The 26,021-nt window shown below is 47.8% G+C and overlaps 1 protein-coding gene across 2 annotated transcripts in view; it reads right to left on the reverse strand.

Annotated features, from left to right (window-relative positions):
• Positions 1 to 470: 470 nt before the first annotated feature.
• The window catches only part of LOC146340715 (N-acetylglucosamine-6-sulfatase-like), a 34,633-nt gene continuing 9,082 nt past the window's right edge, over positions 471 to 26,021 (reverse strand). The window contains exons 4-14 of one of the 2 annotated variants that reach the window (XR_014783752.1): positions 24,992 to 25,057; positions 22,131 to 22,229; positions 20,355 to 20,519; positions 17,129 to 17,211; positions 14,836 to 14,954; positions 12,005 to 12,108; positions 8,472 to 8,573; positions 6,439 to 6,549; positions 2,726 to 2,833; positions 937 to 1,411; positions 472 to 780 (exon numbers count right to left, since the gene is read on the reverse strand). Coding sequence is in view for 1 of the 2 variants with exons in the window: in XM_084804104.1 (XP_084660230.1) it covers positions 1,268 to 1,411; positions 2,726 to 2,833; positions 6,439 to 6,549; positions 8,472 to 8,573; positions 12,005 to 12,108; positions 14,836 to 14,954; positions 17,129 to 17,211; positions 20,355 to 20,519; positions 22,131 to 22,229; positions 24,992 to 25,057 (1,101 nt within the window). In the remaining variant the exon portion in view is untranslated. Of the gene's footprint in view, positions 1,412 to 2,725; positions 2,834 to 6,438; positions 6,550 to 8,471; positions 8,574 to 12,004; positions 12,109 to 14,835; positions 14,955 to 17,128; positions 17,212 to 20,354; positions 20,520 to 22,130; positions 22,230 to 24,991; positions 25,058 to 26,021 lie in introns of both variants that reach the window. The other variant, XM_084804104.1, reaches the window with a different exon arrangement.

Raw genomic sequence — 26,021 nt, forward strand, 5'->3', positions numbered from 1 at the left:
CACCCCCACCAGGAAGTATGTTCTGTGAAGCGTTTTTACTGGTGCAGAGAACCTGCTTGTGGAGCCCTACATGGACCAAAGCACAGCAAAGCTGATTCTTTAAAAAAAAATAAAAATCCTGTACTCCTCCATTCACTTCTCCTTCTGTTGTCGTGGAAACACAGCCCAGGCCTCTTAGGGCCGAGTGTTCCTCCCCTTTCCTTAGTGTCAGATATGTTGGTTGCTAACCATGCAAATGGGTCTGAGATGAAGGTGAGGATTGGTGTAATAGCAGCTGAGGATCCTTAGGCAAGAGGAGGAAGAATGGCGCAGGCCCAGATGAAACGTTGCAGATTTCCCAAACACTGCTTGCTATCTATTCTCTTCTTAGCAATCAGGCAGTACCTGGAAGTGGGACTGTAGATTTTCTAAACCAGCACAATAGTCAGAAGTAACATTTCTTGAAGGTAAGTAGAGAGCGAGAGCTTATTTCCTAATAAACAAGTCCTTTATTCCATTTCTTTCACAGCTCAACAGTGGACAAGCACAGTTGGGACAACACAGCAGCTACCAGAGCCACTGTGGCCTCGGGGAGAGAATCTGAATAAAAACTTCTGAATGGGCAAGAGTTAAAGACACAATGATCACAGATCCTCCCGGTCTCAGCAAGAGGAAAGAGAAGGTGGTGGTGGTGACTAAATGGGGAACTGAATCCCCACCCCATCCCCCAGGCAGGGCAGGGGAAAAGAAGGTCTGTTGTCACCTGGCCTTGGATGACCTTTTAAAGCAGGGGTGGGCAGACTTCAGGCTTGGAGCATTTACTTCTTCCAAACCCATTTTGTTGTTGCTATTGCTAAACCACTGGGAGTCCAAAACCCTTGCCCCAGTCATCCAGAGGTCTACCAGTGGGTGCTGATCTACCTTCTGCCCACCCCTGCCTTAGAGTAGGGGGTCAGCAACTGGTGACCTCCGGACCAGATCTGCCCTCTACCCCACCCTGAGTGGCAAAACTTGAGTTGCAAGAAGAGGACAGGAGCTTGACATGAAGGCAGTACAGCACAGAGCTTCAACTTCCCATCCGTATCTCCCTTTCACACCCTCCAGCAAAGTTCGTTGCTGACCAGGGCCTTAAAGCTGAGGAATCGAGAACGAAAAATCAGCACAACATTGGCTTAAGAGTGGAGAAAGGAGGAGGTGATGCCACTACAGATAGAGAGAGAGAGAGATCCAAAATGGACCTTCTGGGTTCCTTGGCACAATCAAAGAGCAAGAGCAGCACTGGGGGTCCTCAGGAACGGCAGCTGACCCCAGAGCATGCCTGCAACTTGATTAGCCTCTGGTTCATCTGCTCCAGCACCGAAGGGTCCACAGTCTTGAGCACATTGAGCAGTTGGTGTGGGTCTGCAGTCAGATTGTAGACTTCGACAAAATTCTGCAAGAGACAAGAGAAGGTTGGGGCAGTGGTGAAGAGAGAGAATCCTCCCAAGGGGAGGGGCAGGAGTCACAAAATCCTCAACAACTACATGAGATCGGAAGCAGGGCTGCTCCACCAGCCCTGCTGAAGGACAACCCGCTTTTCTCCTCTTCCCTCCCCCTCCCTTTTTCCTTTTGTGTCATGTCTTTTTAACATTTGCAGTCTTGTTTTTATTGATTGTATGTAAGCCATGCTGGGAGCCTTTTTGGCAAAGGAGCAGGATAAAAATGATGAAACACCAGATAAAACAACGACAGATAAAAAGGTAGTTACAACAACAACGCATCTGGAGGGATGATACTTGAGAGGGGTGGATGATCTTGGCCAAATATGGAAAGAATCTAGAGCCAGGGCTCTGTGCTGAGGCTCCCAGAAGTCAGTGCTGATTCCAGCAACGGAAAGGACTGTTTTGAAGAGCTCCTGATTCCTGCAGCTGAAACGCGAGAGCCACCTCAGTCCCCAAAATGGGCAGTGCAAATGGGTCATCCTTCCTCTTCCTCTCCCCACACTCTGCCTGACAGTAGCATGCTGAAACACCAGCCCCAGCAGGAGAAATTTGCACAGACCGAAAACAAGCCCAGTTCACGGCAAGGGGACACAGCCATCCTCAAGGATGTTCTATGGAAACTAATGGCGGCATGTGGCTAGACACTGCCTCCTTTGCAGCGGCTGTCCTGCTGTGCTCCGCGTAGCCTGCCCCAGAAGCTCACTGAAGGTTCCCCAGGGAGATGAGCAGCAACGAATACTGTGCCAAGTGCCTAAGAGGGAAACGGCATAACCTTCCCCCAACCCTTTTCAGGCTACTGGCTGAAGGGTGCTGAGCTCCCCAGCAAGAAGACGAGGATGCAGTGACGAAGCAGCCATGGCATGTCTCAATGTTCCATTCGCTCATGTGCTATAGCCACATGTCCGTTAAGCAGAGAGCTCAGCACACACTGCTGTGGGCCTCTTCTGAATGCACGCCTGTCTTCTCCCTCAAGCTGATCCAGGCCAAAAGCAAGGGACATCAGGCCTGGCCACTGCCCCCTGTGAATTACATGCGCACCCTAGAATATGACCCAGAGGCCTCTGCTATGCGCAGAGGTTCCTCAGCAAACAAAATAGGCATGAACAGGATTCCTTCAGCGTCGGCAAGGTTTGCGAACAATGGTTTTGTTGCACCATCCCTCGGTGGCCCCTGTTCCCAGCTCGTCATGAACTGGGACAAAATGTGCAACTTGTTCACTCCTTCTATTTGGAAGGGGGGGGGGGGCAGAACATGGCCAAGCATACCTGGGCATCAGCAAATTCACAGTACTGCAAGTTGATGGAGCTCAGCGTGCGCACACAGGCATAGGTGTTATTGAAGGCATCCTCACACACACAGTCAGGGAAGCATTGCTGCCAAAGGCAGAGAGGGAGAGGGGGAAAGAGAGAGATTTTGTATGAATGTAACATCTACCCAAGACCTTACAACGCTCCCTCTAATAGCAAACTCAGCTGGTGGGTGCAGATACAATTGTAGCCAAAATGGAGCCATTGAGAAATGAAGGGGGAACCCCAAGGGGAACCCCAAGGTTTGCAGAAATACAAAAAGATATTGCGGGGGGAACTGCCCCCCAAAACAACCCAAGGACAGCGCATGTTCAGTGTCTGCTGGGGGGTGGGGGGAGAGGATGGAATGGCTTTCAATGCATTGTTACGGGCAAAGTGGATAGTTCTAATAAACACTAGCAATTGTGGGCATGGACCCAAGAGTGGGACATAATCTGGATCAATGAGTGTGCAGGGAGCAAGAGCGCAAGGCGCCGGCATGAAAGAGGCCAAGAATATCGCTTCCCTCAACTCTGTGGGAGGCTAGGGCTTGGCCCTTTATGAAAATGCGGGGAAGGGCTGGGAGAAGAGGCCTATTTGCATAGGCAAATATCAGGCCCAGTGAGTCAGAGGGCAAAACTCCCTAAGGCAGAATGATGCAACAGAGAGACCACAGCCAACGCAACCTGTGAACACTTGAGTTTGGGACAGCACATGGGCAGGACTGTGTTTTTATGCTGCACAAGGCAGCCTCTGTTCAGAAGTAAAGCTAGGCAGTGTTTACTATTACATTTGTATGCCACCCTTTCTCCATGGTTATCCCCCCTCCCACCAGTCCATTTTATTTACACAACAACCCTGCGAGGTAAGTTAGCTGAAGAGATTATGACTAGTACAGGGTCATCAAGTGAGCTTCATGGCTGAGTGGGGACTTGAACCCAGGACTCTCAGGGCCCAGTCTGACACTCTAACCACTACACTACACTGTTTTAAAAGCTCCTTGGAGCCGGAATCTGTCTGGGGCTAATAGCCTTTGCCCTGGAATGGGCTGTGTTGAACCTCTTTCACCCTGAGGTTCAATTCAATTTTGGGGAAGTGCTGGGGGGGGGGGTGGCATTCCAGCGTGGGGCAAGGCCGGGGCAAAAGGCAAACAGGGGAGGGGCCAAAAATATCAGCATATTTTAGGGTAAAGCTCTTCCTGCCTGTAACTGAGCCTTAGGAGAGGCAGTTCAGCCTTTTAGAAGGGCGTGGGGGGGAAACTGTGCAGAAACCAGGAAAACACCAGATGATTGGTGGGGGGGGGGAGAAAGGGGGGGCAGAGGAAGGAGGCATGGCCATCTGGGGAACCACAGAAAGCTGGACTGGAATTCCAGGCAGGCTGGATTCAGCCTGCGGGGCTGAGGATTGACAGCCCTGCCCTGGAAGCGCCCTCCTCTCCTCTCAGCTGCTTTGGGCTGCTACAGTTGTGCAGCAGGAGAAGGAAGCATTCCACGCCTGCTCAAGGGCATTCTCCTTTTCTTCCCTCTAAATGCTAAAGGGAGGGGCGGGGAACCTTTTTCACTACAAAGGCCCAATTCAACTGCAGAGCAGCTCTTGGGGGGCTGCATCCAGGGTTGGGGAGGGGGGGCTGAAGGCAAAGGGGGCAAAGACAAAGGCAGAAGGGGCCTGGCCACCCCCCCCACCCCCCATAGCAGCATATTTTGGCTTTAAGCTCTTCCTGCCTGTAACTGAGCCTTAGGAGAGGCATTTCAACCTTTTCGAATTGGAGGGAGGGGCTGCAAAAAAGCCAGGGGGTGGGGGGAGGGGGTGGGGCCAGGGGGATGAGGCGTGTCCCCCTGGAGAAACCCCAGAGGGCCAAATTGGGATCCCAGGTGGGCTGGAGTTGAGGCTCCCCACCCCTGACCTAGGGCAAAATGACTCTTGCCCAAAGGCCCATGAAACTCCAGAGCTGGCTTTGCACACATGCACGCATGGATGTGTGCACATGCACACACACATTGCAGGCCGCCGGTGTGACTCTTCGCTCTTGGGAAAGGGGAGCCACTGCAGCTTTGTGTGAAGACTTGCTCGGTAGTCAGCAATGCCACAGAATGGCAATAGTCCGTTCCACAGAAGTCACATGTGGAGATCTTGCGGCTGTGTGTGGGCAATGCCTGGTGAGGTGTTCAGAAACCTGGAGAAGGCGCTGAGCAGGACTGGCCCTTTGCATAGCTCCTGCCTCCTTTTCATGATTAGCAAAAACCGAACTCAAAGGGCTGGTCTTAACCTTTTACAGCTTGGGGCCAGGTCACCTGAAGGATCGCCTCCCCGCATATGTACCTACCCAGACACTGAGGTCCTCATTGGAGACCCTGTCCAGGTGCCCCTGCACGTGAAATCTGGCAGCTGGCTACCAAGAAGAGGGCCTTCTCAACGGTAGCACTCCAGTTGTGCAATGCCCTTCCCAGAGAGGCTCGCTCTACCCCTAACCCGTACTGTTTTTGGCACAAGTCCGCAATACCTGACGGAGCGCCTCTCCTGGCATGAACCTACCTGTACACTACACTCAGCATCTAAGGCCCTCCTCCAGGTGCCTCCTCCAAGAGAGGCTCGGAAGGCAGCAACAAGAGAGGAGGCCTTCTCGGTGGTGGCCCCTCAATCGTGGAAAAATCTCCCTGATGAGGCCCATCTGGCACTAACATTGTTATCTTTTTGGTGCCAGGTAAAGACCCTTCTCTTCACTCAGACATTTGGCAACATATGATGAGGTTCTAATCAGGTCTGGGACTTTTCTTATTGTTGATTGTTTAAAACTGTTGTAGATATATGTGTCTCTGTGCTGTCTTTGTATAAGTTAGTAAGTAAGTCATTTTTACAGCCTTATAATATATTTTAATGGGTTTTAATCTTTGTAAACCACCCAGAGAGCTTCAGCTATTGGGAGGTATAGAAATGTAATAAATGAACAACGTCAAAACTGTTTTAAAATTTACCCAAATCTTTTAATGGCCTGCTGGGGCTTTTACAGACACGATGGTTTTGGCTTTTTAAAGTTTAAAGATTTGTTTTGATTTTATTGGTTCATTTTATATTGTGATTGTATTTTTATTGTTTATAATGTTTTAAAAAATTATGTATGCTGTCCAGAAAACTTTGGTTGTAGGGCAGCACAGAAATATCACAACTAAGAATTGAATTATGCAAAATAAGCAAGGCTTCAACATTTATTTGATTCATCTGATTTTTTAAAACAGGCATCAGGTTTTCATACCCCTTTAAAAAACAATATTATTAATCATTTTTAATACAAGCAAATCTGGGGGCAGGAGGGAAGTGCCATCTGAGAAGAGGCATGCCTTCTCCTGATCCAGACAGGATGGGATGCCTCTTCTAAGATCATTTTTAGGCGTGGCAGCGGACACGAAGACTTCTTTTACAGAACTACCATTTTCTTCTCATGCAAATGAATGCAGATTTAGTCAATTAAAACTCGTATGGATTAAGTGACTAAGATTTCTTTAACAAGGTGACAGCACTAAAAACAAAGCAGATATATGCAATATTTTTTTTGGGGGGGGGGCTTACTTTATATGGTTCATATGGATGGCAGAAGCCCGCTTTGCTTGTTGCAGAATCTGAACAGTTGTTAAAAGTGCAGACTGTACACCTCTGTGCCCAATAGTGTCAAGAGATTCCCAGGCACAAACACCTACCGATACTCCTGGTCCCAAGGCAGGACAGTGGGGTTCTTGGCCAGTGCAGCCTTCTCCAGTGTACTCCACCAGGAAATCTGACCGCCAACCGTTACTGTGCGTCTTGTTCACCTGGAGCGAAGGAAACACATTTCAAGAAGCACCCCTTGCTGGAATGCTGCCCCCGCCTCTCTGCCATGGCCTCCAAACTTGCTGTCCAAAGGTTTAATTTATGGCAGAAGCTCTCAAACAGTGGTCCACGGCACCCCCAGGCAGGCATCACAAGAACGAGCTGGTCAAAGACCTGGCACTGCTCTGAGCTACAGCCCGAGAGGTGCATCTGAACCAGTGGCTTCTGAGTGGCATACCCAGAAATCCCAGGGCACCTCAGAAGAGCCCTCAGGCAGTGCTGGCTCCAGGGTTTTGAGGGCCCTTGGGCAAGCCACCCTCAACAGGGTCCTGCCCTCAATGAGGCAACCTTCTCACCACCATTGTCACCAGCTGCTCTTGCTCTTCCTCCTCCTCCTCTTTCTCAACACGGACACCCCCTGCTTGTTCAGCAAGGAGGGAGCCAGTAGTCCGTGGCATCTCCTGCTCCTCACCACCAGCACCACCACCGTTGTCTGGACCAGAGCGAGAGGCAGATTGCGATGGTGAAGAGGGGGAGAATGTCCAGGGCGCTCTTGTCAGTGTGGCCCTGCTGGGCTGTGGGCCCTCAGCAGATGCCCGACCATGCCTACCCTTGGTGCCATCAGGGGTTCCTCAATAAGAACATCAGTTCTGACAGATTATTTCCCTCAAAGGCAGCTCCCCCTGCTACTATCCCATGCCAAAACACAGCCTATGGGGAATGCTAAGGGGTGTTCTACCTTTGGACTTCAACTCCCAGCATTCCTGACCCTTGGCTGTGCTGGCAGGGGCTTCTGGGAGCTGAAGTCCAAAAAATCGGAAGACCTACCATCTGCCCATTCTTTTCCTAGAGAGTCCACTGAATCTATGTAGGGGGCCCAGGAAGTCTAGCTAAAACCAAGTGACAAGGTTCCCAACCTTTTTGGACCAATGGGCACATTTGGGAATTTGAGACAACGCTGCGGGCACCACCACAAAATTCCTCTCAGTGGATCGCTGTTTTGGCACCTACGTGTTGCGTGTATGGATCTTAGGCTGCGTCTTATTCAGCAAAAACGCTGTGCCTACTGAACACTGCAACATCTCTTCAATAAGGGATTGCCTAATTCGGCTCATAGCTGGCGGCGCAATATGGCTAATGCTCCTTTTAAATCTATGTTTTGGCAATGTCCAGTAGTTGCTTCTTTGGGGGAGGAGGCTATTACAAAGGTAATTTTTGTATTGGAACAGTCTTTAATATTCACTGAAGTAAATCTTCACTCTTTTAAATTATTTACCTGCTTCATGGAAATTACCCAACAGTCAGCGTAAATATATTTTCCACACCCTTTTGACAGCTAAACAACTGATATTACAACATTGGAAGGATAAACACTCACCTCCTATAATGCAATGGATTGAGGACCTTACAATGCTTTCAATATTTGAATGGGTGGCATATAGATGCCACCTTCAAATTGATACTTATACGGATATTTGGTCTGCTTTTGCTGAAGCCTACGTATAAATGCTAGAAAGTTACATACATTTCATATGTATTCATTGCTATGGATATATACAAATCCATGTAGAGTATTAAAACTGGAAAAAAATAAAATTGAAATAAAAGTTTGCGGGTACCCGCAGGTGCTATGTTGGGGACCGCTGTCCTATGAGAACTGCGCATGCATCCTAAAACAGTCCTAGAATGCTCTGTAATACACACAAGTTCCTCAGCAGGGTTCTGAGCAAAAGGTTCATAAGAAGAAATGTTGTTGCCAAAAGAATCTATGATGGAAGGTGTAGGCCAGAACATCTGGAGGGCCACAAGCTGCCCACCCTTGCCCTAACGTTTGAACATGACTTGTCTGCAGGAGTCCTTAGAACAGCTGTTTTAATTAGACCCCCCCACATACATTATTCCAATGTTCAGAACAGGTTATTACCAACAAGGGCAAGAAGGACTGCCCATCCATGGAGGTCTGAGATATATTAACTCCTGCAATGTCCAGGAAGGTGGGTCCCAGATCAATGTTGAGGATGGATTCCTGAGAGGGAGACAACATGGGGAGGAGTGAGAGAGGCAGTCCAGACCATCCAGTTCAGTGTAGTGGGGTTCCCCTACTGACATGACAAAATTGAAAGTGTACCCCCCCCCCCCCGCCAACATCAACACCTGTCTCCCTGACACACTGGCCCAGACAAACCACGGGTTGTTTATGAGCTCGCAGGGAGCGAGCAAGCATCCCAGCTCCCGCTTGCTCACTTCTGCTTTTTGAAACAACCCACTTCCTGGGTTGTTGTCATGATGTGTGAACGCAGAACTCTTGGTTGTTTAGGGTTAAACAACCCAGAGTTTTAACTAGGGATGTACATATTTTATTTAATCTGTTCCGTGTGTGTTTCACAGATTGTCAGAAGTCTTGCGTTCTGTCGTCTGCTCACTGATGGAACAGGAATTTTTTCCCCCTTTTGGAAAAGTCTGCAAAAATGTTTGCTGCAATGTACGCAACTTTTGCTGGTGTGCAATATTCTGTGTATTTTTCTTAGCTCAGCATACAATCAATGAGCAGAGCACACAACAAAAGAGTGCTACACAGCAAAGGCAGAAGAGAGATCAGAGATGTGTAAAACCTTGTATTACTTGTTTTAAAGAATGGCGTACATAGCATATTTTCCAGTAATTTTTGTATGACTAAATTTGACTAAAATTTGATTAAAATATGACTAAATTTGCATACAGTTCCAGAAAGTAAAAAAATGGTCCACAAGTCCACGAAATCTGAGCGACTCAGAAGATGCTAGTCTTCTGCGGAGTCTGCAGGTCGAATTCATAGAAATCCAAAGTCATTTGGATCTGTTCTGGATTTCTCTGACATCCCTAGATCCATGGGGCATTCCTGAGTTGTTTCGAAAACCTGATTCAAAGCAGAAGTGGCAAGAAAGTGGGAGCCAGGGTGCTAGCTCGCTCCCACACCAGTTCCTGGGCTGTTTAACCCAGGAATGGGTGTTATGTGCAAACCAGGTCACTGCCTTTCTTCATTCAACAACTACAGTCTTTGGGTTTGGAACGAACCCAGTTATTATCAATTTCAACTTCCAGATTGTGACCATGAAACCAGCCATGGCTTTGAATATAAAATATCCACAGAGATAGAGACTACAGCTGTGCCTGCAATAACCCTCCTGCAAAGGTGTGTGGCTGAAGCAGTCAGAGACTTATAGGGCAGCTCTACTCACATGCAGGAAGCTCAGACCATTGGTCCATCTAGCCCAGTATTGTCTACATTGACTGGTAGCGTCTCTCCAGGTTATCAGACAGGAGTCTTTCCTAGCCATCCTGGAGATGCCAAGGGTTTAACCTGGGACCTTTAGCATGTAAAGAATTGGCTTATGAACCAATCATAAGTTGCAGGCCTAGGAACACACAACACTGCCTTATATCAAGATTCATAGTTGGGCAACACCTTTATTAGGACCATCCAAAATCCCATAAAAATGTGCAAGCTTTTGAGGGCAAAAAACAGGGGATGGTGGTAAGAAACAGAAAAGTTCAAACATTTGGCCAGATATTATGAACCTGTGTATTTCGCCCAAGGCAACAGGAAGATGAGAATCACAGCCAGACTTAGTGTTTTCAAAAATGGAGATCAACCACTGTTGCTTCTCTCTCCCAAAATGCACTGCTGGGTCTAATCTGACGCTTGCAACACCTACCACTGACTCATTCAGTCAGTCAGTCAGTCTGCAAACTCCATTTTGAGACTGGGCCTATCTACATTACAGACCTCTGGCCAAATTTTTGGACCTTTCTGTTTCTCCCCCCATCTCCTGCTCTTTGTACCACCTGGCCTGATGAAGAATTCTGGAGAACTAGAAAGCTTGTGCATTTTTATGGAATTTTGGTTGGCCCTAACAAAGGTATTCCTACAAGCTAGGCTTCAGCAGTATGTGAACCGAGAACTACTGGAAGTACAGCTGGGTTCCAATGAGGCAGAGGAACTAGAGATCAAATCGCCAACATTCGCTGGATCATGGGGAAAGCAAGAGAATTCCAGAAAATCGTCTATTTCTGCTTCATTGACTACGCTAAAGCCTTTGATTGTGTGGATCACAACAAACTCTGGCAAATTCTTAAAGAGATGGGAGTACCAGACCACCTTACCTGTCTCCCGAGAAACCTGTTCGAGGGTCAAGAAGCAACAGTAAGAACCGGACATGGAACAACCGATTGGTTCAACATTGGGAAAGGAGTACGACAAGGCTGTATATTGTCGCCCTGCTTATTTAATTTATATGCAGTGTATATCATAAGAAACGCCGGGTTGGATGAATCACAGGTCGGAATTAAGATTGCCGGGAGAATTATCAACAACCTCAGCTACGCAGACGATACCACCCTAATGGCAGAAAACGAAGAGGATCTCAAGAGCCTCTTGTTGAGGGTGAAAGTGGAGAGTGCAAAAGCTGGTTTGAAACTCAACATTAAAAAAACTAAGATCATGGCATCTGGCCCCATCACTTCCTGGCATATAGAAGGAGAAGAAATGGAAGCAGTGACAGATTTTATTTTCTTGGGCTCCAAGATCACCGCAGACGGTGACTGTAGCCATGAAATTAACAAGACGCTTGCTCCTTGGCAGGAAAGCTATGGCAAACCTAGACAGCATAGTAAGAAGCAGAGACATCACCTTGTCGACAAAGGTTTGTATAGTCAAAGCTATGGTTTTCCCAGTAGGAACATATGGCTGTGAGAGCTGGACTATAAGGAAGGCTGAGCGCCGAAGAATTGATGCTTTCGAACTGTGGTGCTGGAGAAGACTCTTACGAGTCCCCTGGACTGCAAGGAGGTCAAATCAGTCCATCATAAAGGAAATCAACCCTGACTGCTCATTGGAAGGACAGATACTGAAGCTGAAGCTCAAATATTCTGACCACCTAATGCGAAGAGAAAACTCCCTGGAAAAGACCCTGATGCTGGGAAAGACTGAAGGTAAAAGGAGAAGGGGTTGGCAGAGGATGAGATGGCTAGATAGCATCACCGATGCAATGAATATGGACTTGAGCACATGCTGGGAGAGAGCGGAGGACAGGAAGGCCTGGCATGCTATGGTCCATGGGGTCACGAAGAGTCGAACACGACTTAACGACTGAACAACAACAACAAACAAAGGTATTGCCCAACTATGGATTTGGGATTTTTTTCCCTCGTGGACCAGCATGGCCATCTTTGTTTTGTGTATCGCTTATCTCAAGTTAGCCCATAGGCTGCTATTTCCAGCTGGCAACAGCTCAGAGAGCTTTGGCAGTCCTGTTGTAGCCAGAGTCCCATTTAGTCGGAGCTGCCAGGGGCGCACCCTGGGCCTTTCTGCATGCAAAGCGTGTGCTCAGCCACTGACTTACAAGTCCTCCAGCTGAGACACTCACGTGGGCTGGGGGGGGGGGGGAGGCAGAGAGAAAGGGTTGGAGATGCACCTACCAGGTGAGTCTGATTTGGCTGGATGCCTGGGCCTCGCACCAGCAGCGGCACCCGGATGTCAAACTCGTAAAGCTGCCGCTTGTCAATGGGCAGCGAAAACTGTCCTGCGTGGGAAAAGAAAGTTGCTGCTGTGAATTTTCAGCTCCAAAAGGGAAAATTATTACCTACAATAGTTATCTACTGAAAATTCAGGATCTAATGCCTTAGTCTGCGTTTTTCCTCCCTCCCAATCCCTTTTCCTATTGTGTCGTGTCTTTTAGATTACAAGCCTTGCAGGCAGGGCCTGTCCTATTATTGTTTGTAAGCTGCTTTGGGAGCATTTTTGTCCAGAGGGCAGGTAAAAACGTTGTGAACATTTTTGTTCGCCCCAGCATTTTACCTGATTTCATTGCTTCTGCTGGTTGTATAGCTTTATTGTTTGCTGCCTCTCCATTTTTATTGTTATGGTGGGTAATTGTTTTGTTTTTACGGTATTGTACTTGTAATTTTAAATTGTTATGCCTGCACACTGCCTTGGCATCTATTTTGGTTGAAGGGCAGCCACAAGTTGCCTACCTCTGCTGTAACCACTACACCATACTGGCTCTCACTGGATGCATCACTGGAAAGGAGTTGGGAGTGGCATCCAGGCCACAGATCCCTATTTGGATTGACATGCATTCCCAAATTTCTCTTAGGAAGACTTTTCCTCACCTTTTGCTTTTCTTTGGCTCCTCATTTAGGCTCAGAGATGGAGGACCAGCTCTGCCAGCAAATCTGGGCCATAATCACAGCTGGGCATTTAAGGGCCTTTTCGGTGATGGCCCCCCGATTGTGGAACATTCTCCCCACTGAGGTCCTCCTGACACCAACACTGTCATCATTTTGGCACCAGGTTAAGGCTCCCAGGCATTTGACAGTATATGATGGGGATTTTAATGTCAGTTGTCTTATCAGTTGTGGTATTTTATTGTTATTTTTTTTAGCTGTTTGAAATTGTTTTACATTTTTGTATGTTAAAAGATTTTGTATTACATTTTTATCATGTTGCATTTTGGGTTTAAATTTTTGTGAACCACCCCGACAGCTTTGTTTATTATTTTATTATTACATTCATATCCTGCTTTTTTCCTCTTGCCAGGAACCCAAAGCAGCTTACATGATTCTTCTCCTCTCGACTATCCTCACAACAACCCTGTGAGGTAGGCTGAGAGTCAGTGACTGGCCCAAAGTCACCCAGTGAGCTTCATAGCCAAGTGGGGACTAGAACCCTGATCTCCCGAGTCTCAGTCCAACAGTGTAACTGCTACACCACACTGGCTCTTAGGCAGTACAGAAATGAATAAAATGCGGAACTCTCCCTATTCCCAGAAATTAAGAAACCTTCCCTTCCAGCTTTCTTTTCTTTTTTCTAAAGTACGTTTCTAGACCCTTTACTTACAGAAATATTAAAAATTGTGTACAGATCATTCTACTTAAATGTAGAATGTAAGTATTAAGCAGGGGTTGGACTCGATGGCCTTGTAGGCCCCTTCCAACCCGAATATTCTATGATTCTATGATTCTAGTTAACCTGCTTCCACCATCCAGGGTTCTGGCCAATGAGTACAAAGGCAACGGGAGAACTGGCACTAAATTCTTTGCCGCAGTAAAATTTAATTTTAAAAAACTGAAAATTAACGAAGTGTGTTACAAAATGTTTAATGTGAGCCTATTAAAATTACTTGGCCATCATCCAGCTCCCCAAAATAAGCACTTTAAAAAGCCCATGGTTTTTAACTGGAGAATCAAGCACATGATTAAAATCTTCCCCACTGAAACAATGGGTTTTTTAAGTGCTTAGGCAGTGGCTACATTGCTGCAGGCAAACTGGTGCCCTCCAGATATTTTGGACTATACCTCCCCTAAGTCTCTGCCAATGGCCAGGGATTATGGGAGTTATAGCCCAAAGCATCTGGAGGGCTTCAGCCCTTGATTTTAGCTTTTTTGCCATTTCACACTGATTTACAGCGAGCCCACACTTCCTTCTTCCTCTAGGACAATTCTGGCTATAGGTCCCAAGTCAGGGATGGGCACACTTGTGGGATCCACTTTGTCTTTTACTAGATCCCCAAGACCCACCAACTGCAGCCTGGTGCAAAAGAAATAGGGGTTATTCACACAACATGCTAACCCACACTCAGTGGTTGAGTGTGGGTTGTTTGTTGAACTGTGGGTTGTTTGTTGAACTGTAGGTTAGTGTGTTGTCTGAACACAGCCAGGGTGGCTTGTTAACCATGCAGTGTGGTTTGTTAACCACTCTGAACAACCCAACAACGCATGGATTCTCAAGGTGGCTTATTCGAGAAAAATAAGCCACCCTGCATGGCTGACAAGCCATCCTGGCTGTGTTCAGACAACATGCTAACCCACGGTTCAACAAACAACCCACAGTTCAAATCAACCCACAATTACTACTGAGTGTGGCTTAGCATGTTGTGTGAACAGCACCAAATATTTAGAATCAAATAATTTCAAGCCAAGAAATTTGTTCAGAACTGAACACAGCTTGCAGTCCAGACAAAAATCCACTTCTGATCACTCCAAGCTTTCTTCATTTCAATTGTATAATTTAGGAAAGCTGGGGGAGGGGGGAGAAGAGTAATCTTTTGTTGCTGGGATTCAGAAATCCTTATCAACCTAAAGCAAACCGCCCAGAGACCTACGAACAGATCCTGCTCTACCTTCTGGCCTAATCACATCTCACCAGCTGCCATGTGAAACAGGTACAGGAGGTTCTGCCCAGCCCTCTTCCACTCCCACCACAACCCCCAACCCACAAGGTCTCTTGACAGCAGCAGGCCTTGGCTCACCTGTGTGGTAGCCATGATCGGACGTATAGAACACGTATGTGCTGTCCAGCAGGCCAAGGGTCTTCAGTTCATCCAGCACCTTCTCCACCATGTCATCTACAGACAACAGAGTCTGCCACCTGCAAGCAGAGATGGGCATACTATCTGCCTGCCCGCACATCACAGGGCACCCAGCTCACACAGACCAACACAGCCAGATAAACACAGACAAGCGCAGCACTACAAGTCTGTGTTTACATATTACTGATCCTGCAATCAACCCCATCCACAAAGAAAAGAACTTAAGAAGAGCCCTTTTGGATCAAATCAAGGGTCCATCTAGTTCAACTTTTCCTGACCTGGGCCTTCCAGATATTTTGGACTACAGCTCCCATCATACCTGACCAGTGGCCATGCTGGCTGGAGTTGAGGGGAGTTGTAGACACAAACATCTGTAGGGACCCAGGTTGAGGAAGGTGGATAGTCCAACATCCAGTTCTAACAGTGGCCCATCAGATGCCTTCAAGAAGCTCATAAGCATGGCATGAAAGCAATGGCCTATTGCTTTTAATAATTATTTTTAGGGCAGTGTGTTCCAGTGGCTAGAGCACTGAACTTGGAGACCTGGGTTCAAACCCTACCTCTGCCCATGGAACCCTGTGAAGCCTTCTGTAAATCACTTGGTCAGCCTCAGTTTCCCCACTTGCAAAATGGGAGACGGAGACCCACCTCACAGAATCATTGTTAAGGCAAACCACAGTCAGGAATGTTAAATCCTTTGCATGTAAGAAGCCCAGTTTAAACTGTGACTTACATTAATCACAGTCAGTTATTCTGCTTCAGGGGTGCATACCTGGGGTTCTCTCATTTTAGCCTCCCCCAAATGCTAAGCACAATTAACACCTGGAGAGCTTTTTGACTGAGCAGAGATCTGAACCAGAGTCTCCCTGGTCTGAGAAGATGAACACTCTTCTAGCCACTGCACCGCATTCTTTGGCAACAGCTGGCTGGTGGCGCGCAGGATAAATCCCTGCCTAATGTCCCTTAGGTTGCCTGTTCAAGACCCACTGCAGGCTAAGGTCCCGACACTGCAGTGAGAAGAGGTGGACAGGGAAAGGTTCCTCCTGTGCAAGCACCGGGCCATTACTGACCCCTGGAGGGACGCTGCTTGCGCTGGCGTTTTCGTGGCAGACTGTAGCGGGGTGGTTTGCCATTGCCTTCCCCAGTCGTGACCACCTTTCCCCCAGCAAGCTGGGTACTCATTTTTCCGACCTCAGAAGGATGGAAGGCTGAGTCGACCTGAGCCGGCTACCTGAGATCCGGCTTCCGCTGGGATCGAACTCAGGTCGCAGGGATAGTTTCGGTTGCAATACTGCCGCCTACCATTCTACTCCACACGAGGCTCTAGAAGAGGTGGAATGGTGTCCACTACTGCTGTACAAGATGCCTCACAGGGCTGCGAAGCTTTGTTAGTTAAAGATCCTTATTGGATTCATGCTTTAAGGGCGCAATCCTATGCATATTCAGACAGAAAGAAGGTCTTACAACTCCCAGCATTCCCTAGCCAGCCAAGTTGGCTGGGGAATGCTGGGAGCTGTAGGACTTCCTTCTGTCTGAACATGCATAGGATTGCACCCTAAGAAACAAAGGGCTACAACAGGGTGTTGATCTGGTTTGTGCCCGAGGGCCAAATTCAGTTTCGGAGAAGCTCTCGGTGGCTGCATCCCTGTGGTGGGTGGAGCCAAAGGCGAAACAGGGCACAGCCAAAGAGGGAGGGGCCAGAATACCCCGAACACCCGCACAGTTTGGCTTAAAGCTCTTCCTGCCTGCCACTAAGCTGTAGGAGGGGCATTCCAACCTTTTAGAACAGGAGAAAAAACTGCAAAAGCCAGGAAGCAACCAAGCAACAGGCACTCGGTGAAAGGGGGCGGGGCCACGGGAGGGGAGCACGGCCATCTAGAGGTCCCCAGAGGGCCAGCCTGGCACATCAGGCAGGCTGGATTTGGCCCACAGACCTGAGGTTCTGCACCCCTGGGCTATAAACTATAAACTTCTTCCAATCACAGTTCTTCCATTGAGGCAGGTTGGGATCCATTCAAGAACTCGGACCCTCCCCGCTGAGAACAGACATGCTACACCTAAGCCCTGTTGCCTCCACGGGCCTCTTCCCGTCCGTCTCTCCTAATTCCTTCTGCCAAAAGATTCCATCAATATTTTCTGCCCCTTGGCTCCCCTTTTAGGCGGCTCCAGAGAAATTGCTCCCGACATGCCCCCTGCCCCATTCCTGCCAGCGGTGTTCTGAATCCCTTCTTACCGTTGCCTGTATACATTGTCCAGGAATGCAACAGATGCGTTTGACATGGGAGTCTTCGCTTGCCTTACCAACCAATGCTTGTCCTATGAAAAGAAGAGGAACGTGAAGGCTAGATGCACAGACTCCAGATGGCTCATTGAGAAGAACTGGGGGGCTCAGAGATTACACTGATATCTTCCCCGCACTCCCGTTTCTCTTCCCATCCCTGCTGTGGCCTATACCAAGGGCTCCCCAACACAGTGCCCATAGGCACCTGAAATTATTTTTTGTGTCATTCCCCCCCATTTTTTCAATATACATACATAGATATGTATGAAATTCATGTAACTTTCTAGCAGTTATACATGGGTTTCAACAAAAGTAGACCAAATATTCAAGTAAGTATTCATTTGAAGGTGAGCCCGCCACCCATTCAAAAATTGAAAGTGGTGTAAAATCCCCAATGTAGTGCATTATACGTGAGTGTCTATCCTTTCAGTGTTGTATTATCAGTCTTTTAGCTGTCAAAAGGGTGCAGAGAATCCATTTACATTATTCATTTGTTAATTTCCCTGAAGGAGGTAAGTAATTTAAAAGAGCGTGTACATCAGTGAATATTAAAGACTGTTCCAACACAAAAATTACCTTTGTAATAACCTCCTCCCCCAAAGAAGCAACCACTGGACATTGGCAAAACGTATGTTTAAAAGGAGCATTAGCTGTATTGCACTGCCAGCAATGAGCCGAATTAGACAATCCCTTATTGAAGAGATGTTGCGGTGCCCAACAGATACGAAACAAAAGTTTTTGCTGAATAAGACGCAGCGTAAGATCTATAGACACGACAGGAAGACGCCAAAGCGGCGACCCACGGATTAGGCATTTTGTGGTGGTGTCATGGTCTCAAATTCCCAAATGTGCCCACAGGTGTAAAAAGGTTGGGGACCCCTGGCCTATACCCTTATCCTTAAAAACATGTATTGTAGGGTTGGTAGGGAAAAAGGACCATAAGAAAAAGAACCGGAAATTCATGCATTCATGTCCAGGATTTGAGACGGTTTATGCATGTTTAATCAGTACAAAGACACGGACTAGGGGACACTGTTGATTTCCTGATGTATTGTTCTTTTGTGATATGAAACTAAAAACTAATAAATAATTATTTAAAAAAAGAACATGTATTGTGAAATGTTTAAAAATTCACAAAAAAAGAGAGTCTGATTAATTTAAAACACATGTGACATTGCAGATGTAAAGTGATGTTCTGGTGCCTGTCCTTCCCTGTCCTGATGCCCTTCAGATCTGTGGAACCATGTTGGTAGGGGCTGATGGGAGTTGCGCTCCAAAAGATCTGGAGGGCACTCTTTTGCTGACTGATCTGGAAGCTTAGAAGGTATCATTATGGGGGCCTCCTCCGGAGGATCTTAAGAGACAGTTAAAAGAATGCTGGGCCTATGTCACATAAGGCTTTATGGGTAGACTTTCCCATCCTGGTGCCCTCCAGATGTGCTGGATTACATCCAGCGGTGTAGTGATGGCAGGTCGTGCCGGGGCTTCGCGTCGGCACTTTTCTTGAAGCCAGCCCCTAGCTGGGTCACAGTCTGCTAGGGAAGGAGGAGGGAGCAGAGGGAGTGCGACAAAGGGCGGGAGCGAGCGAGAGGGGGAGCCTGAGGGAGCCCTGCAGCCTCCTCTTGCACCCCCCCTTCTCCTCCTCAGCTCTTGGCTTTTCCGCCCGTCCCAGCTCCGTGGCTGCGCGCCTGGCGCTGCCCTTGTCTCCTGCAACACCAGCCACTCGTTCAGGGCTGCTGCTGCTGCTGGCCATGGCAGCAGCAGGAGGGTGGGGTGGGGGAGTGCTGCCACCATTATTTACTTATGGGGCAGGGCAGGGGGCTGGTTTGTGCCAGTTTTTAGGATTTATCACACAATCCTATGCATGTTTACTCAGAAGTCAGTCCCGCTATGTTCAATTGCCAATTGGGCTTTCTCCCAGGTAAGCGTGCGTAGGACTGCAGCCTTAGCTGCCTTCCCAAGATCTCTGTAAACTTCATTTGAAATAAACACCCATCGGAGTGCACTGTTAATTCTTGAACATTAATTTCTACAGTAAGCAGAGTTGCCAATTGCAACCTGCTCTGTCAGCTACACTTTTTGGTACAAAGTTGGCATGTCCCTGGGCAAACAAGCCCTGGTGGAGGGGAGGGGAACAGAAAAAAATCAGTTGGGGGGAGAGGAGAAAGAAGGTGTGTGTGTGTGTGTGTGTGGTTCAATCCAGTTGGGTATGTGGACGTTTCTGTTATGGGATGGGAGAGGTATAATGAAGGAGCTTAGGGAAGGTTAATGGGTAATGTTGGGGTGCTAAGGGAGTGTGCAAAGGGGCTGTTTAAATGAGAAGGGATCTGTCCATGAGGGTGGAGTGGAGAGGGTGAAGCTTCCACAGAGCATCATATTTTGAAAACCTAAAATGTTTGTGTGTGAGTAAGTGAGTGAGTGAGTGAGTGAATGAATGAAAAAGATTAACACCCCTGCATTTTTTCTTGGATGTCCAATTGAAATACCCCAGCCTTACTTTCAGCTGCACTGTTTTTGGATCCCAGTTGGAGGCTATATATCCTACAAGGCTATACAATCTTAGAAGGGGCGTGGCTGTGAGGGGGCGTGGCTGTGACTGTCAGAAAGGGACCCTGCACTTTTGAATTTGCCACTACACTACTGTTACAACTCCCAGCATCCACCAGCAAGCATGGTTGGTTGGAGGATACTGGGAGTTGTAGGCCAACACATCTGCAGGGCACCAGGTTGGGGAAGGCTGCTTTATCGCAGGGATGGGGAACCTCTTTCAACCCAAGGGCCAAATTCAGTTTTGGAGAAGCTCTCGGGGGCCGCATTCCAGTGGTGGGCAGGGTCAAGGCAAAAGGGGGCAGAGTCAGAATACTAGCATATTTTCACTGATAGCTCTTACAAAGCCTTTACAGGAGGCATTTCAACCTTTTAGAATGGGAAAGAACCTGTGCAGAAGCTGGCCAAATGATTTGTGGTCAGGAGAAAGGGGGCGTGGCCATATGGGGATCCCCAGAGGGCCACCCTGCGACCCCAGGATAGATTCTAACTAGGACATTGCAGCGTTCCTACAAAAGACAAGGAATCAGCACAGAAGTTGGAGTACCAATGTAATATACGCCCAAATAGGGCCTTATTCTGCCAACAGGTCATTCAGCCCACTGACCACCTCGGATGCGCTGGCACTCACGTTCCCGTGGATGTTGAAGCTTCCACTGCGTGGTGCTTTGATGGTGCTGTAGGCCGACCTATAATGGGGGGCTGCAGTCCATGGGGAGTGTGAGGCAGGCGGGGCTAACACCATGAGAAACGGCGGGCGAGAAAACTTCTGCAGGAACGCCAGGCTCCGGTTGGTCTGCAGCAGGGAAGAGATGGGGGGTGGACAGAGAAAGAGGCTGACAATGGGAGAAGGTGGAGAAAGACCTATGCAGTGGCAGTACACTATATATATATATACACACACACACACACACACACACACACTATATATATATATATATAGAGAGAGAGAGAGAGAGAGAGAGAGAGAGAGAGAGAGAAAGTATATATATGGTGGGGCAATGTGTACTGGTGGGGGGAGGGGGAAGCTTTGTCCCATATATTAGATTTCTGTAAGAGAAACAATGGTATGTTTCATATTCATACATACATTACCTCCAAAGTAAGTCCTATCAATTTTGATGGCGTTAACTTGCAAAGCAAGCATGCATAGAATTTAAGTTTCCAGTTTATGATTCAGCTGTTGTTTCCAGGTGCTGGCAGAAGCATGTGGTTTTTTCTGCCTAGTGAATAATAATAGTAATAATGGAAAACCTATTTCATTTGCCCCAGAGAATTGTGCGTGTGAAGAGGCCAGTCACCTCCATTTTCCATTGCCTTTAAATGCTCTCCTTCCCCTGAATTCCATCTCCTACAGCAGGCTTCTCCAACCCAGTGCCCTCCAGATATGTTGGACTACAACTCCCAGCATTCCCAGTCAGCACTCCCATTAGCCATGCTGGCTGGGGGTGCTAGGAGTGGCAGTCTAACACATCTGGGTTGGGGAAAGCTGTCATGCAGATTTCCTCACAGGCTGGGTGGGAAGGAGCTGTGACAGAGAAGCACAAGCCGCGATGCCAAAGTAAACAAGCCAGCTGTTTACTCTGGAAGGCTGCTCTCCAAAAAGAGGGAAGTGAGAGCCAGAACAGGGCGGGGGGGGGGAGGGAGTCCTAGAGATCCTTCCTCTCAAAAGGATTGCTGAACATCAGTGGCTTGGAAGGGTTTCTTCCCCACTCTCCTCCCCATGATAGGTAGAAGAATGAGCCAATGAGAAACTGCTATTTATTTATATTAACTGACTATACTAAAGGAAAACCTGAGAGAGTGCCTTCATAGAATCATAGAATAGTAGGGTTGGAAGGGGCCTATAAGACTGTCGAGTCCAACCCGCTGCTCAATGCAAGAATCTAAGTCAGAGCATCCCTGACAGATGGCTTCTCCCTTATGAACCTGCCCGGTCACTGAGGTCCTAAGAGGGCATGCTCTTGGTGGTTCCGCATAGACCTATGGCCCGATTGGAGTCCACCTGGAGAAGGGCCTTCAGTGTGGTGGCCCCCTTTCTGTGGAACTTGCTACCTCTGGAGGTCAGGAACGCGCCAACACCTGCTGTTTCCAGCACCTCCTGAGAACATCTTTATTTCAGGAAGCCTTCCTTAACTGACCAGTCACAGGTTTATCAGAATTCTGTTTCTTTTTAAAAACCAATGATAATTTTAAACATGGAGTTTTGTTCTTTTATCTTATCTTGTGTCTTTTATCGTTCGCAGCTCCAGACACTGTATATAAATGTTATAAATAAATAATAAAACATTCTGAGAATGGAAAAAGGTGCTTTCCTTCAAGTCATTGGAGCGGTCTAGCTACTTGTGAGGAGTGTAGCAGAGGGGAAGCTCAAAGCCAGAAAGGGAGGCGAAGCAGAGGAACTCACAATGAGATCAGTGAGATAGTCTTCTTCATAGAGCTCCCCATGTTTTTCCTCGCGTCCGTTGGCCGAAAGGGTGTAATTGTAATACTTGGAATTCCCCACCTGTGAAAAGGTTATTGAGAACACGGCTGCATTTGAGTCCAGTCACCCTAACCACAGGGGCCAACCCAAGACATTTTGGTGCCTAGGACAGAAATCCTGGATAGCCCTCTGGATAAGGAACCATTTGCTCTGTGATAGAGCACCCGCTTTGTGCACAGAAGGTCCCAGGGTCAATCCCTGGCATCTGCTGTTCAAAGGACCAGGTAGCAGAAGATGAGGAAGAGTTCTTTCTCTCCCCAAGACCTTGAAGGACCACTGTGGAAACAGAACGCTGGACTAGACAGGTCTCTGGTTTGATCCAGCAGGGCTCTTCTTATGTTTAAAGAAGACAGCAGTGGGCTACATGGACCAATAATCCAATCGTACACGACAGCTTAAGAACGTTTACAAGCTGAATATGAGCCAACAGTGTGATGTGGCTGCAAAAAAGGCAAATGCTATTTTGGGCTGCATTAATAGAAGCATCACTTCCAAATCCCGGGAAGTACTAGTTCCCCTCTACTCAGCACTGGTTAGGCCTCATCTGGAGTACTGTGTCCAGTTCTGGGCACCACACTTTAAGAAGGATGCAGACAAACTGGAGAGGGTTCAGAGGAGGGCAACAAAGATGATCAGGGGACTGGAAACAAAGCCCTATGAAGAGAGACTCAAAGAACTGGGCATGTTTAGCCTTGAGAAGAGAAGACTGAGGGGAGATATGATAGCGCTCTTCAAGTCCTTGAAAGGCTGTCACAGAGAAGAAGGCCAGGATCTCTTCTTGATCATCCCAGAGTGCAGGACACGGAATAATGGGCTCAAGTTACAGGAAGCCAGATTCCGGCTGAACATCAGGAAAAACTTCCTGACTGTAAGAGCAATACGACAATGGAACCAATTGCCTGGGGAGGTGGTGGTCTCTCCCACACTGGAGGCATTCAAGATGAGGCTGGACAGCCATTTGTCAGGGATGCTCTGACTTGGATTCCTGCATTGAGCAGGGGGTTGGACTCGATGGCCTTGGAGGCCCCTTCCAACCCTACTATTCTATGAATCTATGAAACGTAAGAGCCCTGCTGGATCAGACCCAGGGTCCATCTAGCCCAGCATTCTGTTCCCACAGTGGCCAACCAGCTGTCGACCAGGAAACCACAAGCAGGATGTGAGCGCAACAGCACCCTCCCGCCCACGTTCCCCAGCAACTGGTGCACATAGGCACACTGCCTCTGGTACTGGAGGTAGCACATAGCCATCAAGCCTAGTAGCTTCTTTTATTTATACCCCAGCTACCAAATCTTTCTTTAAAAAAAAAAAGTCCCAAGTTCTCAGTATCACAATATAGGTTCAGCTTCATCTCCCCCCCTTGGAAGAAGCAGGCAAGGTAGGGCCCGCAGATTATCATCTCTCAGCATAAGACCACCTAGCCAGCTTCACAGCTGCAAACAGAGGTGAACCTGGAATTCCCACATCAAGGCTCAGCCAACCAGATGTTTTGGGACTACAACTTTCCTCACTCCTGACCACTAGCCATGCTGGCTGGGGCTACTGACAGTTTGAGTTCAACAACTTCTGGAAGGCCGTGGCTTGCCCACCCCTGCTGGTCTACCCCATGGATCTCAGCGGATCATCCTGTCTGCTGGGAACTTAGAAGAGGGAAGAAATGCAGGAGTTCAACCGCGCAGGAATTTTGAAACATGGTTGCCGATTACTGTCAAGAATTTCTCCTTGTCAGACCGCTGGTAACTGCTAAAGTTACGCTGCTTCATCTTTTTGAACCTAATGACCCTGGATTCCTGCACAAAGACCTTCTTAAGCAATTGTGCACAGCTGCAAGGTCACATATTGCTCATAATTTGAAGTCTCCAAAGCAACTAACAAAACAACAGTGGGTTGATCAAATCTGGGAGGCTATGACTATGCATAAACTTAATCAGCAAGTGCAGCAAGCAAGGAACTCTAATTTTAAGGAAGATATGATGGCACCACGGTTTCCATTTATTTCCTATGTTAAAGCCTTTCAAATATTTGATCTGATTCCAACCAAGTATTTTTTCTGAGTAACACACAAAATAACAGACACTTGCACACTCCTTTTATATGCTGCATAACTTGTATTTTAATTCTTTCATGAGACAGCGAGCTCCTACTTAGGCAGTTTTACTGCAGATGTTCCCCTTGCATATCGGTGATAGACTAAGAAATAGAATCATAGAATAGCGGGGTTGGAAGGGGCCTGCAAGACCATCGAGCCTAACATCCTGCTCAATGCAGGGTTCAGCCGGAATCTGGCTTCCTGTCACTTGAGCCCATGATTCCGTGTCCTGCACTCTGGGATGACTGAAAAGAGATCCCAGCCTTCCTCTGTGTGACAACCTTTCAAGGACTTGAAGAGCACTATCCTATCTCCCCTCAGTCTTCTCTTCTCAAGGCTAAACAGGCCCAGTTCTTTCAGTCTCTCCTCATAGGGCTTTGTTTCCTCATCTTCGTTGCCCTCCTCTGAACCCTCTCCAGCTTGTTTGCATCCTTCTTCAAGTGTGGCACCCAGAACTGGACACAGTACTCCAGATGAGGCCTAACCAGTGCTGAGTAGAGGGGAACTAGTACTTCCCGGGATTTGGAAGCTATGCTTCTATGAATGCAGCCCAAAATAGCATTTTGTAAATTTCTTCATTTCTTTAGTGATCTTGTTATATTATGTATGTTCTTCTTTTTGTTGCTTTTACTTTTTAAAAACGTGATTTCACAATAAAGTTTCATGGAAGATGGGAAGAATGTCACGTACTCACCAGACCGAGCCAGTAGGACCAGCCCAGAGGGATATGTTGAACGCCTCCTGCTTTGGTGTCTCCATACTGTGAAAGAGGTGAATTGCCAGTTAAGGTGCTGCAGGCTCACACATGATCTTAAAAGTAAGGCATGATGGGGTGGGATCAGGAAATAGACCTGATCTATACAATACCTCCCACTTTCAGAGGGAGGTAGATGAGGAGAACACCAGACACTTGCTCCTATTCCAGCTGGACTCGTCCTGCCCCCAGGGCCATCTTCCACCAAATGCCCTGTAGGAAGGATCCTCATGGTTATTTCTTCAATGTTTGTTGATATTGTTTACTGTGATTGTATTGTTTTTATGTTACTGGTAAGCCACCTTGGAAGGATTTGTACCCTGAAAGGCAGCATCTAAATAATTGTAAGTAAGGGAGCAATCCTATGGCCCCTAGACAGTGTCTGTGCGGGGCACAGGTTATTTCAAATTCCTGGATCGAAGACAGCACTACAACCTCAGGTCCAGGAATCTGCACTCCAAACCCCTTCCCCTCGCAGCTGGCATGGAAAGAACTGTGCCAGCTGCCTCTCTGAAGTTGGAGAGGGGGTAAAGTGGGCAGGGAGGGGAGGGGATTGGAGAGGCTGGGATACGAGCTACCCTGAAGCAGGGAGGGGAGGGGATTGGAGAGGCTGGGATACGAACTACCCTGAAGCAGGGAGGGGAGGGGATTGGAGAGGCTGGGATACGAACTACCCTGAAGCCTCTCCAGCCTCCTTCCCTCCCCCTCTGAATCACCCCAGCTAGACAGGCAAAGAAGCCCATCTAGCGAAAATGCAGGGCGGGAGGAGCGGCAGAGGCGACGATCGCCTCCCGCTCTGCATTGGTTGACCATACGCCTCCAAGTTCAGAGGCTTATGAGCATCAGGATAGGATTGCACCCTAAATCAATACTATTTGGCCATATACCTGCAGAAGTTAAACTCTTATTTCGTTGATTTATACCCTGCCTTTCCACCAAGAAAATGGCACTCCAGGCAGCTGACAATAAT

This window comes from Heloderma suspectum, chromosome 6 (assembly GCF_057233095.1).
Source record: "Heloderma suspectum isolate Gila_16-S chromosome 6, 16-S_ref, whole genome shotgun sequence".
Lineage (NCBI taxonomy): Eukaryota > Metazoa > Chordata > Lepidosauria > Squamata > Helodermatidae > Heloderma > Heloderma suspectum.